Source organism: Aethalodelphis obliquidens, unplaced genomic scaffold, assembly GCF_003676395.1.
Source record: "Aethalodelphis obliquidens isolate GAN/ISIS:26980383/991018 unplaced genomic scaffold, ASM367639v1 scaffold53, whole genome shotgun sequence".
Taxonomy (NCBI): domain Eukaryota; kingdom Metazoa; phylum Chordata; class Mammalia; order Artiodactyla; family Delphinidae; genus Aethalodelphis; species Aethalodelphis obliquidens.
The window spans coordinates 696,802-712,958 of NW_020837997.1; the positions used below are offsets into that span (position 1 = coordinate 696,802).

Consider the following 16,157-nt stretch of genomic DNA (forward strand, 5'->3'; position numbering starts at 1 on the left):
GGCACCAGGGGTTCAGTGATGACTAGGACAGGTGAGGTCCCTGTCAAGGAGCTGATATTTAGAGATGGAATTGAGAGAATCACAAACTGATGTAGGAGAGATGCAGTACAACATGGCAGTGTGATACTTCAGATGGTCAAGGAAAGGCCCTTTAGGAGGTAATACCTGGACAGAGACCTAAAAGATGAGAGGGAGTAAACCATATAAAAATGCAGGTGAAAAACATTCCAGAGAGGGAAGAATATTCCAGAGAGGGGGAAAGCAAGTACAAAGACCATGAGATTAAATAAGTTTGAGGAGTCTGAGCACCAGCATGGCTTCATGATCCAAGGACAAAGTGATGGGATAGGGGGAAGAAAAGGTAGACCAGATGGTAAAGAACTAGAATTCTGTAGATCATGGTAAGGAATTTGGATGCTATTCTAAACTTGAGGCTCATCTCACTAAACCTACCCATTGGTCTTAAAGCCACAGTCACCCTAACCAAATAAGTGATACCCAAATCCACTAATGTGGATGAGATTTTCCAGGGAGAAGGCGATGGATGAGAAGTGAATGGAGAATGGAAATCTAATGTATTAGCTAGCTATTGCTGCATAACAAATTATCCCAAAACTTAGCAGCATAAAACTTAAAACAACACATTTATTACATGGATGTCTGTGGGTCAGGAATCTGGGCAGAGCTTAGCTGGGTCTTCTGGCTCAGGGTCTCTCAGCAGGCTGCAGACAAGATGTCAGCCAGGGCATCTATCTAGTCTCAAGGCTAGACAGGGGTAGGATATTCTTTCAAGCTTACTCATGGGGTCGCTGGCAAAATTCAGTTCTTCACGAATATTGGACTGAGAGTCTTAGGTCCTCAGTGGCTGATAACCAGAAGTTCCCTCAGTTCCTTGCTATGTGGCCTCTCCTTTTCTGAAAGAGTGAGCAAGACAGAAGCCATGATTCTTTATAACTTAATCTCAGAAAGGGCATCCTATCACTTTCACTATATTCTATTGGTTAGAAGTGAGTCACTAGGTTCAGCCCACACTCAAAAAGAGGGAATTACACAAGACATGAAGATCAGTGGTGGGGACCACTAGGATCCATCTTCAAGACTGCTTAACTCACCTAAAGAACACTCAGTATTTGAGGGTGGATGGCAGACAACCAGCCAGTGAAGGACCAAGACTAAAGGCAAAAGGGAAGAGTGTGAAAGAGTATAGGGGAGGATATTCAAGTTACAGGTGGTTGATAATTTCAAATACTGCCTAGAGGTCAAGTTGAATGGGATGGAAAAGAAACTAGGAATTGGTCAGTTGCAGGAGGACATTGATAACCTTTGCCTAGTCCATTTCAGAGGACTGATGGGGGCTAGAGACATACGGACCAGTCTTTATCCCTCACTGACCAGCACGGTCACCACCTCTGCAGGCGGTGACCAGGAAAAACCAGGAAGAACCTCCTCTCCCAGCCTGGGGCTTCCCACAGTCTCCTGACACCTCCCCCAGGAAAGCGACCTCATTTCTCAAAGACAAAACTGATTCTAGGTCATATCCCCCTGGAACAAGAGACCAATTGATGTGATTATCTCCAAGAGAAAGGGGGCACCTGCTAAAAGTAGAACCTGGTGCCCCAGAAGGGAAGACATCGGGGAACCTAAAAAAGGGTTTCTGATAATTACCTGCCAAGATTTCAGAGTGAAGGGCATCTCCATGTAACATTAAAAGAAAAAGGAAAGAAAAGCCAGAAGTTTTAGAAGGTCCTCCTTCATACATTCTGCATTTTCACTCTCTTCAATGCAAGGGCAGAATTCTGCTCCCCACTTTGCAGGGCTCATTATATAGAACAGGTGGTCCCACCAAAGATGGCTACAAAAAGGAATTTCTGTAAAGCGTTCTTCGTTATAAAAATCAGAGAGCTAATTTTACAAATATTATTCCCCACTGGCCTGGGTTAGAAATATTTGAGCTTTAGTATGTTGGGAGGAGGGAGATGTATATACCTGTAACTATATATATGGAGGGGGGTAGATAAGGAAATGGCTAGAGTGAAACCAAAACATGTTCAGAACAGTTATCTCTGGATGGTAAAATTACAGATGATTCTTATTCTCCTCATCATATGTTCTGTGTTTTACACAATGTGCATACATTATTTTCATATCATGAAAATAGATTTATCTGTTAGCTTGAGAAGGTATTTGGGCTTGGAGAGTAGTGAAACATTTTCCCAGCCCTCAACTCATGTATATAAGTGTTTCTGTAGCATTTTTAAAACTTCATTATTTCTGTTCAGCCACACACAGTTCAATCTCTTGGAGACTGAGAGCCAACCCCATCCCTGCTCTGGTTCCTTCCAGGCACCTGCTGTCTTATTGAGTTCATGTTGCTATAACAGTATAACAGACTGGTGGCTTATAAACAACAGACATTTATTTCTCACAGTTATGCAAGATGGGAATTTCAAGGTCAAGGTACTGGCAGATTTTGTGTCTGGTGAGAGCTTCCTGGTTAATAGACAGCTTCTTCTCACATGGTGGAAGGGGTGAGGAAGCTCTCTGGGGTCTCTTTTAAAAGGGCACTAATCCCATTCATGAGGGCACCACCTTCATGATCTAATCCTCTCCCCAAAGCCCCACCTCCAAATACCATCACATTGGGTATTAGGATTTAACATATGAGTTTTGGAAGGACACAGACTTTCAGTCTCTAGCACCTGTCAACCCAGGCTCTGACCAGCAGACTTTGAAAGCAGTGCAGAAGATAGTTCACCTATTCCTAAATATGGGCATGTGTGTCAGGATAGGAAAAAAAAGTGTCCAAAACGGGCCACCAAAGCCAGGAACTGGAGGTGAGTTTTAGAAGTTGATATAGTCAAACTTGTGTTGGAAGATGAAAATGAGGAGAAGTTGGCAGACTGAGCAATGGGCAGTAGTATGCACCAATTTCAATGCTCAAACGATGTAACACACACTAGGAGTATATTGGCAAGAAAGAGGAGAACCAATTAAAAGCCAGAATGGGACAGACCACACCCTCACCCATTGCCCTAATGAATTTCACCAAAGACCCAATTTGGAGCCAAAATCCTCCATATGTAGGTCTGACTCAGGTGTCCCTCGGGTAGCTCAGCACAAACACTGCCCAATAGATGTGCTCCATACACCAGGCAGCAAACCAATCCAGTGAAATCCTCCAGTTAGGAAAATGGAAGCATTAAATGAACAGAGCAAAGGTGGATGGTTGAGTCCAGAATATTGTCCCAAATGAGCTATCTCCCTGGTTCTTTGTGAAACCCTCTCTGCATGGCCTGGTATTAAAATAGCTCATTCATCTATTTATTCAATTAATAAAAATGAAATGTAAGCACTTTCATAATGATTACTCTGTGTCCATTACCATGCTAAGCACGTCATTCATATTAACTCATTTAATCCATGCCACAATCCTATTATCCTAGTTGACAGATGAGGAAACGGAAGCACAGAGAAGTCAGGTGGCTTGCTCAAGGTCACACAGATGGCAAGTGTCAGAATCATAATTTGAACCCAAGTCATCTGACTCCAGAATCTTGACCATGGTACTATCCTGACTCTAGTGAAGATCTGTTGAGTCAGATACCATTGGGCCCAGGGGCTAATGTGTGTTCTAAACCCGCATTCCTGAGAATCCTTGAAACAAGCCTCCATCACCAAAGGTTACCTACCCCCATTTCTTCCTGGTGGGTGTCCAGCATGGCTGACCTGGGAGCCTTCAGTTTTCCATCTTATTCCTCCCCATTACTAAATGATCCTTTGATTTTGCAAAGCCAGGGTCATTCGTTCCTTTCTCTTCCTTGCGTTTCTCACTCAATAAGAAAACACTTATTCATTCCTTCACTCATGTATTCATTAAATAAATGTTTATTGAGTACTTACTATGAGCCACCATCTGTGCTGGGTGCTGGGTTTCAGTGATATATAAAATAGGCAAGGTCACTGCCTTCATGAATCTCACAGTCTGATGGGGAAGGTAGACAAAGGAGACAAGTAAAACATACATAAAATGTCCATCAATGAATCAATGAGTAAACAAAGTTGCAATATATAAATATAATGGAATACAGCCATGAAAAAGAATGAAGTACTGTTACATGCTACAGCTTGGACAAACCTCAGAAACATCACACTAAGTGAAAGAGGCCCCAGACACAAAATGGCACACAGTGTATGATTAGTTTAAATGAAATATACGAAACCGGCAAATCCATAGAGATAGAAAGTAGATAGTGGTTGCCAGGGGCTGAGGGGAGAGGGGAATGGGAACAAGATTTTATTTGGGGATGATAAAAATGTTTTAGAACCTGGTAGAAGCGGTGGTTGCACAACATCGTGAATGTACTAAATGCCTCTGAATTGTGCACTTTAAAATGGTTAATTTTTTTTTTTTTTTTTTTTTTTGCGGTGCACAGGCCTCTCACTGTTGTGGGCTCTCCCGCTGCGCGCAGGCTCAGCGGCCATGGCTCACGGGCCCAGCCGCTCCGCGGCATGTGGGATCTTCCCGGACCGGGGCACGAACCCGTGTCCCCTGCATCGGCAGGGGGACTCTCAACCACTGCGCCACCAGGGAAGCCCAAAATGGTTATTTTTATTTATGAAACTTTCATCTCAAAAAAAGAAGCAAGTAAAATTATCACAGCATGTGATTGAGGCCATCCATTCCTTCATCCCATGTGTACTGAGGACCTGTTATGTGCCCTGAGCTGTGCTGGGCACCTGAGACGAAGGTTCCTGCTCTCGAGACTCTTGGATTCTTCCAGGGTAGGTGGGGGAGACAAAAAAATTTTTCAGTAAGCAAATAAATGGATAAGACATTTTCAGATAGTAGGGAGTGTTATGAAGACACCATGTAAAGAGACTGTAAGACTAAGGGAGCTGAGGAAGACCTGGCTTAGAGGTGAGACCTTCCTGAAGGACACCAAGAAGCCAGCCAGGCAAAAATCTTGAGAGAAAGAGATTCAGCCAAAAGGGTACCTGCAAGTACAAAGGCCCTGAGGTAGGAACTAGCATGACATGTTAGAGGAACACAAAAATGGCCAGAGAGACTGGAGCACAGTGTGGAGTGGACCTGGAGGTGGAAGATAGAAGATGAGTTAGTTCGGGGAAGTGACACTTTTGAGTGAAGATCTCAGATTTTATTCTAAGTACTATGAGATTCACTGAAGGGTTTTTAAGGGAGAAAGTGATGTGCTCTAGTTTAAAACATAGTGCTGACTGTAGTGTGGAGAATGAATTTGGGGAGGCAAGGGAGGAGGGGGTAGACAGGGAGACCAGGTGAGTGAGAAATGATGGTGTGAATGAGAATGACAATGCCGCTGGTAGCAATGGAGGAAAAAAAAGATCATATCGGAGATAAGTTTTGAAGGTAGGACAGGCAAAACTTGCTGATGGATTGGATGTGGACACAAAAAAATTAAGGAAGCTTCCTAAGATTTTAATACGAGCAACTGGGGTGGATGGTGGGCTAACTATCAAGTCAAAGAACACTAGCAGAGGAAAAAGACCAGGGAGATTAATCAGAAGTGTGGTTTTGGACCTGTCGAGTTTGAGATGCCTATGAATGGCCCAGATAAAGATGGCCACTGCTAGAAGGAAACAAACGAGGTGATGTGATGGAGAATTATGGGGGAGAGATTGAGGGCAACTGTCTCTTTTTCTTCCCCAGACTCTGAGAGGCTTCCTATGTTGGAGGAATTATACATCATGTAACTCTTGGTGGGTGGAAAACAAAGTCCTCCTTCCGCCATAGAAACAGGAAGTTCAGACATGAGTCACTTTCCTAGCTTCCCTTGTAGCTCAGGCATGATCATGTGACACAGGCTCAGGCAATTAGATGCAGCCACCTTGGACCCTGGGAACTAAGGAGGCAAAAAAGCAGGTACTATAGAGAACTGACTCAGTTGCTGGTCGCAGTAACAGTGCCGCTCCCAGGGACAGCCAACCAGCAGCTGAGATTTCTGCAGTGGTTGCCATGGTGTCCTCAAGAGCCACCACGTGTCTTTGTATTTTTTGGCTGTGATTCTGATCGGGAAACCATCTTTTCCTTTGCTGTGGCTTGCACTAAAAATCCTGAGTGATGGGAGAGAGTAGAGCTTAGATATTGCACTAAGGAAAGACTCCTTTAAGATGGTAATATTTGAGGCTTCCCTGGTGGCGCAGTGGTTGAGAGTCCGCCTGCCGATGCCGGGGACACGGGTTCGTGCCCCGGTCTGGGAAAATCCCACGTGCCACGGAGCAGCTGCGCCCGTGAGCCGTGGCCGCTGAGCCTGCGCGTCCGGAGCCTGTGCTCCGCAAAAGATGGTAATATTTAAGCTGGGTTCTGAAGACTGGAAAAGAGCCAGCCACGAGAAGGAGGTGAAAAGGAGTATACTACACAGAAGGAACAGGAAATCTAAAGCTTTGAAGTGGGGAAGACCTTAGCATGTCCTCAGAGCTGGAAGAAGGCCCGTGTTCCTGGAGGGTAAGAAGCAACAGTGAGGGGCTGGCTAGATGAGGTCGGTTTTCTCAAAGAGCCAGGATTCCAAGCCACCTCTGCCTGGCTCCAAAGCAGAGTCCATCCAACCCTTCCCTGTAGCCTTTCCCCTCCCCCACTTTTGGAACTCTGCCTGCGCTGTTGCCACGGTCGTCATAGTGATGGGTCCTCTGCTTCACTCACTCTTCAGGCCAGGAAGGAGTTGCGTGTCGTTGGGGGTCCCTGCCTCTCCTGGAGAGGACCTCGGGCCAGGCGAGGACCCCAATCAGGGACCATGCCCGTGTTGATACCCCCGGTTGAGCACAGCCAGGACACGCGTGTTGGGCCTCCAGCATGGCGCGAGGCGACCAAGGCCTTGACACAGAAGGCGCACCAGCTGACCGACCGCTGTGGGCGAGAGGCGGTGACCATGTGGCAACCCAAGGACAGCGTGCGGGACCCACACATGGCGCGCCACCTCGGCCGGGCCGCCTACATCCTGCCCTGGCGCTTCCGCGTGGAGATGCTCAAAGGTGGCAGCACCATGGAGAAGCCACCGCCGGGTGAGGGCGTTACGTTGTGGAAGGGCAAGATGAAGCCGCCTGCCTGGCATGCGCGCCTGCCGCTGCCCATGCACCGCGACGCGCGGGCCCTGCAGACGGCCGAGGTGGTGCACGCGCACGCTCGTGGGGCGCGCCTCACTGCCGCCCGCCTCAGCCGCGCCCAGCACCAGATCAATGGGCAGCTGCGGTTGCTGCAGCGCCAGCGGGAGGCTACCGACCACAGGCTCAGCGAAGTGCGCAAGGCCCTGCTTATTAACCAGCAGAGCGTCAAGCTGCGGGGCTACCGGCCCAAGTCTGAGAAGGTGGGACCACCATTCCCCCCAGCTCAGTCGCAAAGACTGAGGCCTCCGCTCCCAGATGCTCTCAGCCTGGGCAAAACCCACCCTATAGAGAGAACTCTCCAACCCGGCCCAGCTCCATTGAGTGAGACCACAAGAAAATACCCCCAAGATGGGGTGCCTTTGTTCCCAGCGCCAGAGGCGGAGATCCACCCAAAGAGATGAGATTCTCAGGCCCCTTGCCCCAGAGGGGGAATCTATCCCAGTCTCCCAGCCAGGGAGAGGTGGGACCCTTGAGTCAGACTAGATGAAATCCTTCCCAAAGAGTAAAATCTACAACCCCCAGCCCAGACATGAAATCACTCACCCAGTCCCTAGGCGCAGAGGGTGAGACCCTCCCACAGGCATGAGACCCTCAGTGCCCCAATCCCACTGAAAACACACACAAAGCCCCCAGCTGAGCAGAGTGGGTGATGTCCTGGTCCCAACCCAGATGAAACTCTCCTCAAAATGCTTATTTTTAAAACCCTAACCAAAGTCCCCCACCAGCCTCAGCGAGTGAGAACCCCTCCCGGGGCCTCACCCAGGCGGAAAGGAGCAGATTTTGCGTAAAGATTGAGACCCTTGGACTCCCAGCCCCTGCACCTGAGACTTAAGCCCTTAGCCAGGGGGAAAGGGTGAGACCCCTAGTCCCAGCCCTGGTGAAATCCTCCCCCTAAAGTGAAACCCCAGACCCCCACCCCAAACGGGGAGAATATTCCAGCCTCCCTGGGGAGAGATGAGACCCCACCCACAGGGTGGGATTCCTAGTCCCAGCCCCCAGATCCAGATAGTAAGACCTCAAGAAGGCAAACCTATGATGAGACTCCTCCACTTCTAGCCAGGGAGAGAAGATAAGACCATCACCAAGGAAGGGGGACTCTCAGCCCCAGAAAGTGGTGACAACCTTTCCCCAGGTTAAGTCACTTCCATCCCAGCTCACTGGGCTCCTACCTATAAAAAGGGAGAAGCCCCCAGCCCCGCTCTCTAGAAGGTAAGACCTACCCCAAGTGAGAGCCCCCTAAAAGGTAAAGCCTTCTCAGAGAGTGAGATCCCCAAAAGGCGAGAGTGCCCCCAACTCCATTCCCCAAAGCCAGAGTTTATGAGGTTGGCAAACCCTCTACTACTCTGGAAGGAGAACTCTCCCTCCAGCCCTCTCCCAAAGGTGTGAAAGATTCTCTCCTTGTTTTCCAGATCCCTGACAAAGCTGACAGTATGCTTACCTGGGAGAAAGAGGAACTAAAGAAGATGAAGAGGAAGATGGAGGAAGATATGGAAAAATCAGAGGCCCTGCTCAAGGTTGGGAATACCTGGGGCCACTTTAAGGGAGCCGGAGGGGGACCCTTGGCCACCTAATGGGCAAACTGCTCTAACCTTGGGGACTGTAGCAACAGCAAATCCCTCAACCCACACACCCGCCCCACCCTGACCTGACATTCACTGTATTTCCACTTTATGAAAGGGAAAGACTGGAGCTCTGAGAGATGGAGTTGGGCCTCAACATAGCAATGAACATCCCCCTCTGTGCCAAGCATTGTGCAGTCATTAAGTCTTTAAAATCCTCCTGTGAAATAGAACTATGATCCCCTCTTTAGAGATGGGGAAACGGAGGCTCAGAAAGACATGGCCTCACCCAAGGCATGGAGCTAGCCCGTGGTAGGGCTGTGGTTTCAGCTCAGGTGTCTTTTTTTTTTCCAGCTTTAGCAAGATACAATTAACAAATTTAAATTTTGTATATATTTAAATGTACAAATTGAGGATTTGATACACGTGTACACTGTGAAATAATCACCATAATCACCTCGTGTGTGTGGTGAGAACACTTAGCAAATTTTGATTATAAAAGACAGTATTGCTAACTATAGTTACATTAGATCCCCAGAACTTAATCATCTTGCGTAACTGAAACTTTGTACAACTGGACCAACATCTCCCCATTTCTCTCTCCCCTCAGCCCCTGCCAACCACCATTCTACTTTCTCCCTCTCTGAATGTGACTATTTTAGATTCCACATATAAGCGAGACCTTTCTGCATCTGGCTTATTTCACGTAGCATAATATCCTCCAGGCTCATCCATGATGCCAAAAATGGCAAGATTTCCTTCTTTTTTAAGACTGAATAATATTTCATTATGTATTATATATTATTATATACTATACTATATTGATATCTACATAATTTGTTAATTATTAATATATTATTATTGCTATATATTATTAGTATAGTAATAGTATTAATATAATATAGTAATATTGTTATTACTGGTAATTACTACTATTATTATATTACTGTATTATATATTATATAATATCACATTTTCTTTATCAATTCATCTGTCAACAGACATTTAGATTGTTTCTGTGTCTTGACTGTTGTAAATCATGCTGAAATGTACATGGGAGCTGTTTCTCTTCGAGGTCCTCATTTCCTTTGGATATGTACCCAGAAGTGGGAGAACTTCCTCATGATTCAACTGAGACGTCTTGGGCTATTTACACTGTACTATGTGCTTGTCTCTGTCAGCTCCAGCCAGAGATGGTCTCTCACTGAATCCTTCACTCTTGCAACAAGGATTTCCTTATGAGATCACTAATGGAGATGGGAGAGTACTTATGTTTCATGGAGCCTGTGTGTACTTTTGACTCTTCCATTTGACAAATATTAATCCAGTAACCTGGTGTCCCAACCACCGTGCTTGGCACTGGGGACAAAGTTGTGAACAGTACAGAACTGGCCTTGCCCTCAAGGAGTTCATATTGTAGGGGCATTCAAAGAAGAGAGCGGCCAGGGTTGGGAGAGCGGAGTTGGGGGAAAGGACTTAGGAGCTGGTGCACCTACTGTCCGTGGTGCTGAACCTTAATTGCACTCAACCTACGGCACCCCCAGGCTGCTGTCATGTTCCTTTAAAGCTGGTGATCCTGAAAAATCCTTCAAGGAAGTCTGAAACAGACAAGGGAGAAGACCCTGTGGCCCCCTTAGGGAAGGACTTGCAAGAGAGAAAGGGAAATTGGGAGTTGGGAAAAGACAGACAGATACAAACCCAGGAGAAAAATGCTCACACCAAATAGACGTGTTTCAACTTAAAATCATGAACTCAGATCTCAAACTGACACTCAGAGCTTTCCCAGAGATCTCACCATGTGTCTCTAGAAGGCTTGCTGTCCCACTGTGCAAGTTATTTCATACCTTCTCTTCCTTCAGATCTCTCCAACTCCCTGCTCTTTCTTCATTCTCAATGAATGACCCCAATGCATGGAAACCACTGAAGAAAACTTCTCTCATGTTTCCTGTGCCAGTCCTATAATTCTATCTACCTGCCACACCTACCTTCTCCCCTTCTACTGCATCATCAATATTTTTTTCTTTATTGGATCATTCTCACCAGTGAACAAATGGGGGGTTATCCTTTAATGGATACAGATCTATCTGGGATGGTGAAAAGTTCTGAAAATGGACAGTGGGGATGGTTGCATATTGTGAATATACTTAACGCCACTGAACTGTACACTTAAAATGGTTTCCTTGGCAAATTTCTATGTCTATTTTACCACAATAAAAAACCCTCTTTTGATCCCATGCACCCTTTCAGATAATCCCCATTTCTCTGATTCACTCACTATCCAATCTTATCTGTACACGCTGACCCTCTCACTTCCTTTGGCCAGGAACCGGATCATTTTCCCCACTGTATCCCTGCCACCTGGCACACTGCCCAGCATACAGGAAGGGCTTAATGAATATTTGAATTCATTAATGAATGAAAGACTTTTAAAATCCATTTTTTTACCTAAATGGATGAATCTCAATGATATGATATTCAGCAAAAGAAGCTGGACATTAAAAGTACACACTGTAGGGCTTCCCTGGTGGCGCAGTGGTTGAGAGTCTGCCTGCCGATGCAGGGGACACAGGTTCGTGCCCCGGCCCGGGAAGATCCCACATGCCGCGGAGTGGCTAGGCCCGTGAGCCATGGCTGCTGAGCCTGCGCGTCCAGAGCCTGGGCTCTGCAAAGGGAGGGGCCACAACAGTGAGAGGCCCGTGTACCGCAAAAAAAAAAAGTAGACACTGTATGATTCCATTTATATGAAGTTCTAAATTTCAAAAGCTTTTTCTTAAAGAGTCAGGTAGTAAATTGTTTAAGCTTTGTGTGCAATACAGTCTCTGTCACAATTACAGATGGTCCTCAACTTACAATGATTCAACTTATGGTGGTGCAAAAGTGATACACATTCAGTAGAAACTGTAATTCAAATTTTGAATTTTTATCTTTTCCCCGGCTAGCAACATGCAGTACAATCCTCTCTCATGATGCCGGGCAGCAGCAGTGAGCCACAGCTCCCAGTCAACCACTGGGTAAATAACTGACACCCTTATCGCCATTCTGTACCCAGACAACCGTTCTGTTTTTCACTTTCAGTACATTATTCAATAAATTACATGCAATATTCAATGGATACACTTATAGCCATTCTGTGCCCATACAACCATTCTTTTTTCATTTTCAGTACAGTATTCAATAAATAACATGAAATATTCAACACTTTGTTATAAAATAGGCCTTATGTTAGATGATTTTGCCCACCTGTAGACTAATGTAAGTGTTCTGAGTACGTTTAATGTAGGTTAGGCTAAGCTATGATGTTTGGTAAGTTAAGTGTATTAAATGCATTTCAACATACTATTTTCAACTTACAGTGGGTTTACTGGGATGTAACCCCGTCGTAACTCGAGAAAGATCTATACTTAATTTGGCCAGTGGAGCACAGAAACAGCCAGAAACAATATGTACATGAATGAGCACGGCAATGTTCCAATGAAGTTTTATTTACAAAACCGGATGGCCAGTCCAAAGTCTGTAGTTTCCTGAGCCCTTCACTAATCTACTAGGCAGTTTAGTGGGAAAGAGGTACAGGGCATCAAGGAAATTTCTGAGGTGATGGAAATATTCTACATTTTGATGAATGTGGTGTTTATATGGATATATATATGAAGTCTTCTGTTTTAATATGACTTTCAAATAATCACAAATATCTAAGGAATGCAATATATTTTATAATAGTGGCAGTAGGATTTGGGTAGGGATGGGGGTCCAGATGCAGTAGAGCCTGGAAAGAGGAACTCTGAAGACAGCTGAGGGTGCTTCATACTGAGTAGAAAAGAGGAAGGGAGACCTGGAGACTAGGGATGGGGGTGGGATAAGCCCTGAATGCAATTGAGGAGAAGGGATGGCACAAGAAGACCAAAGTGTAGGTACAGCTAAATACCTCTCCACTTCACAGATGGGGAAATTGATGGGGGAGGGACTTTCTCAGGTTCCCAGAGCAGAGCCAGGCACAGGACCCAAGCAACTAATACTGGGAACAGGAAAGCTGCCATCAGCCCCTACTGTTCCTTACTCCCCACCCGGGGACCACTGAAGGCTTCTGGACAGAGGCTGAGAGTACTGCGCATCTGAGCTTCCACTTGAAAATGGGTTGCTCCTTTCCGGCTGCAACAAGAACTGGAGAAAGTCAATTTGGAGGCAAAACACTTTGCAGCCACTAGCTGAGAGATCGCGAGTCACTTCCCCCAGTCTCCCAGCTTACAATTGACCTCTGCCTCTCTCTCCTTCCTCACTCCCAGACCCTGGCCTCCTGCCGCGACACTCTGGTCTTCTGCTGTAAGGAGAGGCTCCAAGCTGCGGAGCTAATGAACCAGCCGCTGGACAAGATTCTGGAGCAGGCCGGCCGCCACTCTTGGGTGAACCTCTTCCGAGTTCCCACCCCGCGCACTCAGGGCCTGAAAACCCCTCCTCCAGACCCTGTGGGCACCTATACCCCAGGTAAAACTCCACAGAAAGGAGTCCACTATAGTGGGTTTCCTCAGTACTCACCTCTCTCCCACTTCTCGGCTGCTGCCTTCCCCGGGTAACGGCCCCCCTCGACCAAGAGAGAGGGGTGCCAGTCTCCAGCAGAGCACACGTTCTTGATTAGCTCTTTCCCCTGTGCACTACTGCTTCCCACACTCCGACTCATTCAGTCACTCCCTGATGCTACTCATACGAACCCCGCTATTGGCCCCTCCCCTGGACTTTCTCCCAGTTCATCAGTAAAGCCCCCTTGCCCAGGGCCCACCACCACCTGAGAATAGAGAGGGGGACGCAGAAAGCCAGGGTTGGGAAAAGGAGACCCTGACACCCCACACACATCCCTCCTCCCCACTCCGTCAGAGTGCGCCACGGCGCTGTACGAAGCCAAGCGACTGTTAATGGAGTCCAAGGACACTTTGCTAGATATGGCAAAGAACGAGGAGGACATCCGAGAACAGCTACAGCAGATCAGCGACCACGTGTGCGCCTCGCTAGCGCAGAAAATGCGCGAGACCTTGGAGCTGAAGGTGGGCCCCGCCGGCGCTGCTCTGAGTTGGCAGCTGGAGGCTAGGATGCTATAGCACCGAGGAGGGAGAAGGGGGACGCAGGAGGAGAGGGGACAGGAGGCCGATGTGATTCTCCCTGTGCTCCCACCCACCCAGGATAGACTGAACATGACCTTAGGACTAATGAGGGCCACTATCCACCGGTGCACGAAATTCAACCAGGAGATGTGCGTCACCCGCGGCCTCGTCAAGGTACGGTTTGGGAAAAGGGTCTGCGGGGATGCGGCCAGGGGCGTCAGGTAGGCTCGGCCTCACGGCTCTACACACCACACTCCGCCAGGGTCCTCTGTCAAAAAGTCACCTGGAGACTCGAGAGAAACTGGACAGACCTCTGGTTCGCATGTATCAGAGACACGTGGGCACCCAACTCCCGGAGGCCACGCGCCTCGCCCAGGTAAGCCCCTGTCCATCCCGCTTCCGCGTCTGCCCTCCCTCTCCAGGCGCGGCCCTGCCCTGGTAAGACTCGTTTCTCAAGCACACTTAGCCCAGGTAAGACCCCCTCACTCAGGTCTGTGAGTCCTTCAACTCCTTGACCGGAAGGATGCTCTTCAATACCCACACCTGTCTCAGATAAGTCCCCTCAACCTCTGCTCCACCTCTATCCAAGGTCCGCTCCTCCCCGCAGCTGCAGGTGCATCCCTTCCTTCATACCCGCCCTGTTACAGGTTCTTTTCCAAGTACATTCTGGCCCAGGTGTGTAACTCCCAACCCCATTCGAGGCTCGCCCCTCCTGGCTGTGCTCCTTCCCAGGCGAGGCCCTTTCACACACACACCTGACTCAGATGTGCCCCCCATCTGAGGCCCCTCCCCTCTTCAGCTGTTGTCCTTTCATATGCACACCTGGCCCAGAAGTGTCCTCGCATCCCAGATAGTGCCTCGCTGGGGCTCGCCTGTTTCTCAACACGGCCCCTCCCCGTCTCCAGGGCACTGACAAACTGCAGCGCCGCATCGCGCATGTGGAAGAGAACCTGAAAGAGCTGCTCTCCATGCGCAAGAACGTCGCCTGGAGCTTCAACTGCAAGAAGATCGGGCAGGACGTGGACTACAACGTGGTGCGCTTGCGCCTCCGCCAGCGGCACCCCCACGTGTTCTATGAGCAGGCACAGCGCCTGGTCAACGACTGGGACCCACGCACGCCACCACGCGCGGAGTCCAGCGTCGCCCGCAAGTGACAGGCGCACCGTAGCCCCAGTCGGCCCCAGCCCAGCGCCCTCCCTCTCTCCTGACCCAACCTCTCTCCAAGCTCCCTCTAGCAGAATTATAATTTAAAATAACCTAATAATTACCACTTATTAGGCACCTACTGGTCACTTACCCTATAACACTTTATAGGTCGTGTATCCTGGAAGTTAATAGAATGGATTTGGCCACCCTATTTCTAGGGCTCAAATCCTGGCTCCCCGGTTTCAGATTGTGTGGCCTTAGGCAAGTCACTGTTGCTCTCTGGCCTCAGTGTCTCCAACCTGTAAAATGTGGAATTGCAGCATTCACCTCGAAGCCTTGTCATAAGGATAGAGGAGTTCATACATTTAAGACCTATAGAATAGTGGCTGCACATAAAATATCTTCAACTGCAGGTGAATTGTTCTTCCCATTTTACAGTTAAGGAAGGTGAAGCACAGTGAGGTTAAGCAGATGCCCAAGGTCATGCAGCTAGTAAGGAGAAGAGATGGAATTTTAATACCGAACTCTACAGCCTGCTCTCTAAGCAGACCTCGGAGTCTGCCTTTATTGACAAAACACACACACACACAGGGATGAAGCTTCCCCTGGAGCTCTCTCTAGTGGAGGTTGTTTATATTCCCAGACCCCAAGCAACTCCAATGCAGAGGTGGAATTGAGCCCTCCCTGCTTCCCATTGCCCTTTTCTCCATTTACCCGGGGGAGGGGATACTTCAAAATTCACAGCATCCTTTATTAAGCCCCTATAAAGTGCCAGGTTCTGAACCAGGTGCTGAGAGTGCAGCAGTGAGCAAGGCTTACATGGTCCCTGCTCTCAGGGAGCTCACAAGTTGATCAAGTGCAGCCAGTATCTTCCTGTTGGATGCAGCTCTAGTGTGGTCTCCTACAGGAAGCCCACCTGACTGCACCCACCCGTTCAGGCATAGTTCAATTTCTCCTCTCTGTTCTCTTGGATGCCCTCCCATCACAGAACTCTTCACACCAAGCCGTGATAATCATCTGCTCTCATAGAAAGATTCCAGGGTGTAATGTACATAGAATAAGGGGTGTTCATTCAAGCCACAAATATTTCCCAAGCAACTGCTTCATGCCAGAGACTGTTAGGTGCTGGGGATACAGCAAGGACCAAATCACACATGATTCCTCTCTCATGAGACTGGCCATGCATGTGCTAAAAATCACCCTCACAAACATTATCCTTTTGGCA

The 16,157-nt window shown here is 47.9% G+C and overlaps 1 protein-coding gene across 1 annotated transcript; it reads left to right on the top strand.

Moving 5' to 3' along the window:
- Positions 1–6,654: 6,654 nt before the first annotated feature.
- TEKTL1 (tektin like 1) lies at positions 6,655–15,039 on the top strand. Its single transcript, XM_027086054.1, has 7 exons — positions 6,655–7,337; positions 8,547–8,651; positions 12,977–13,175; positions 13,563–13,729; positions 13,865–13,960; positions 14,049–14,162; positions 14,692–15,039. The coding sequence occupies exons 1-7, from the start codon at positions 6,768–6,770 to the stop codon at positions 14,938–14,940; spliced, it is 1,500 nt and encodes a 499-aa protein (XP_026941855.1). The 5' UTR covers positions 6,655–6,767; the 3' UTR covers positions 14,941–15,039.
- The last annotated feature ends 1,118 nt before the right edge of the window (positions 15,040–16,157 follow it).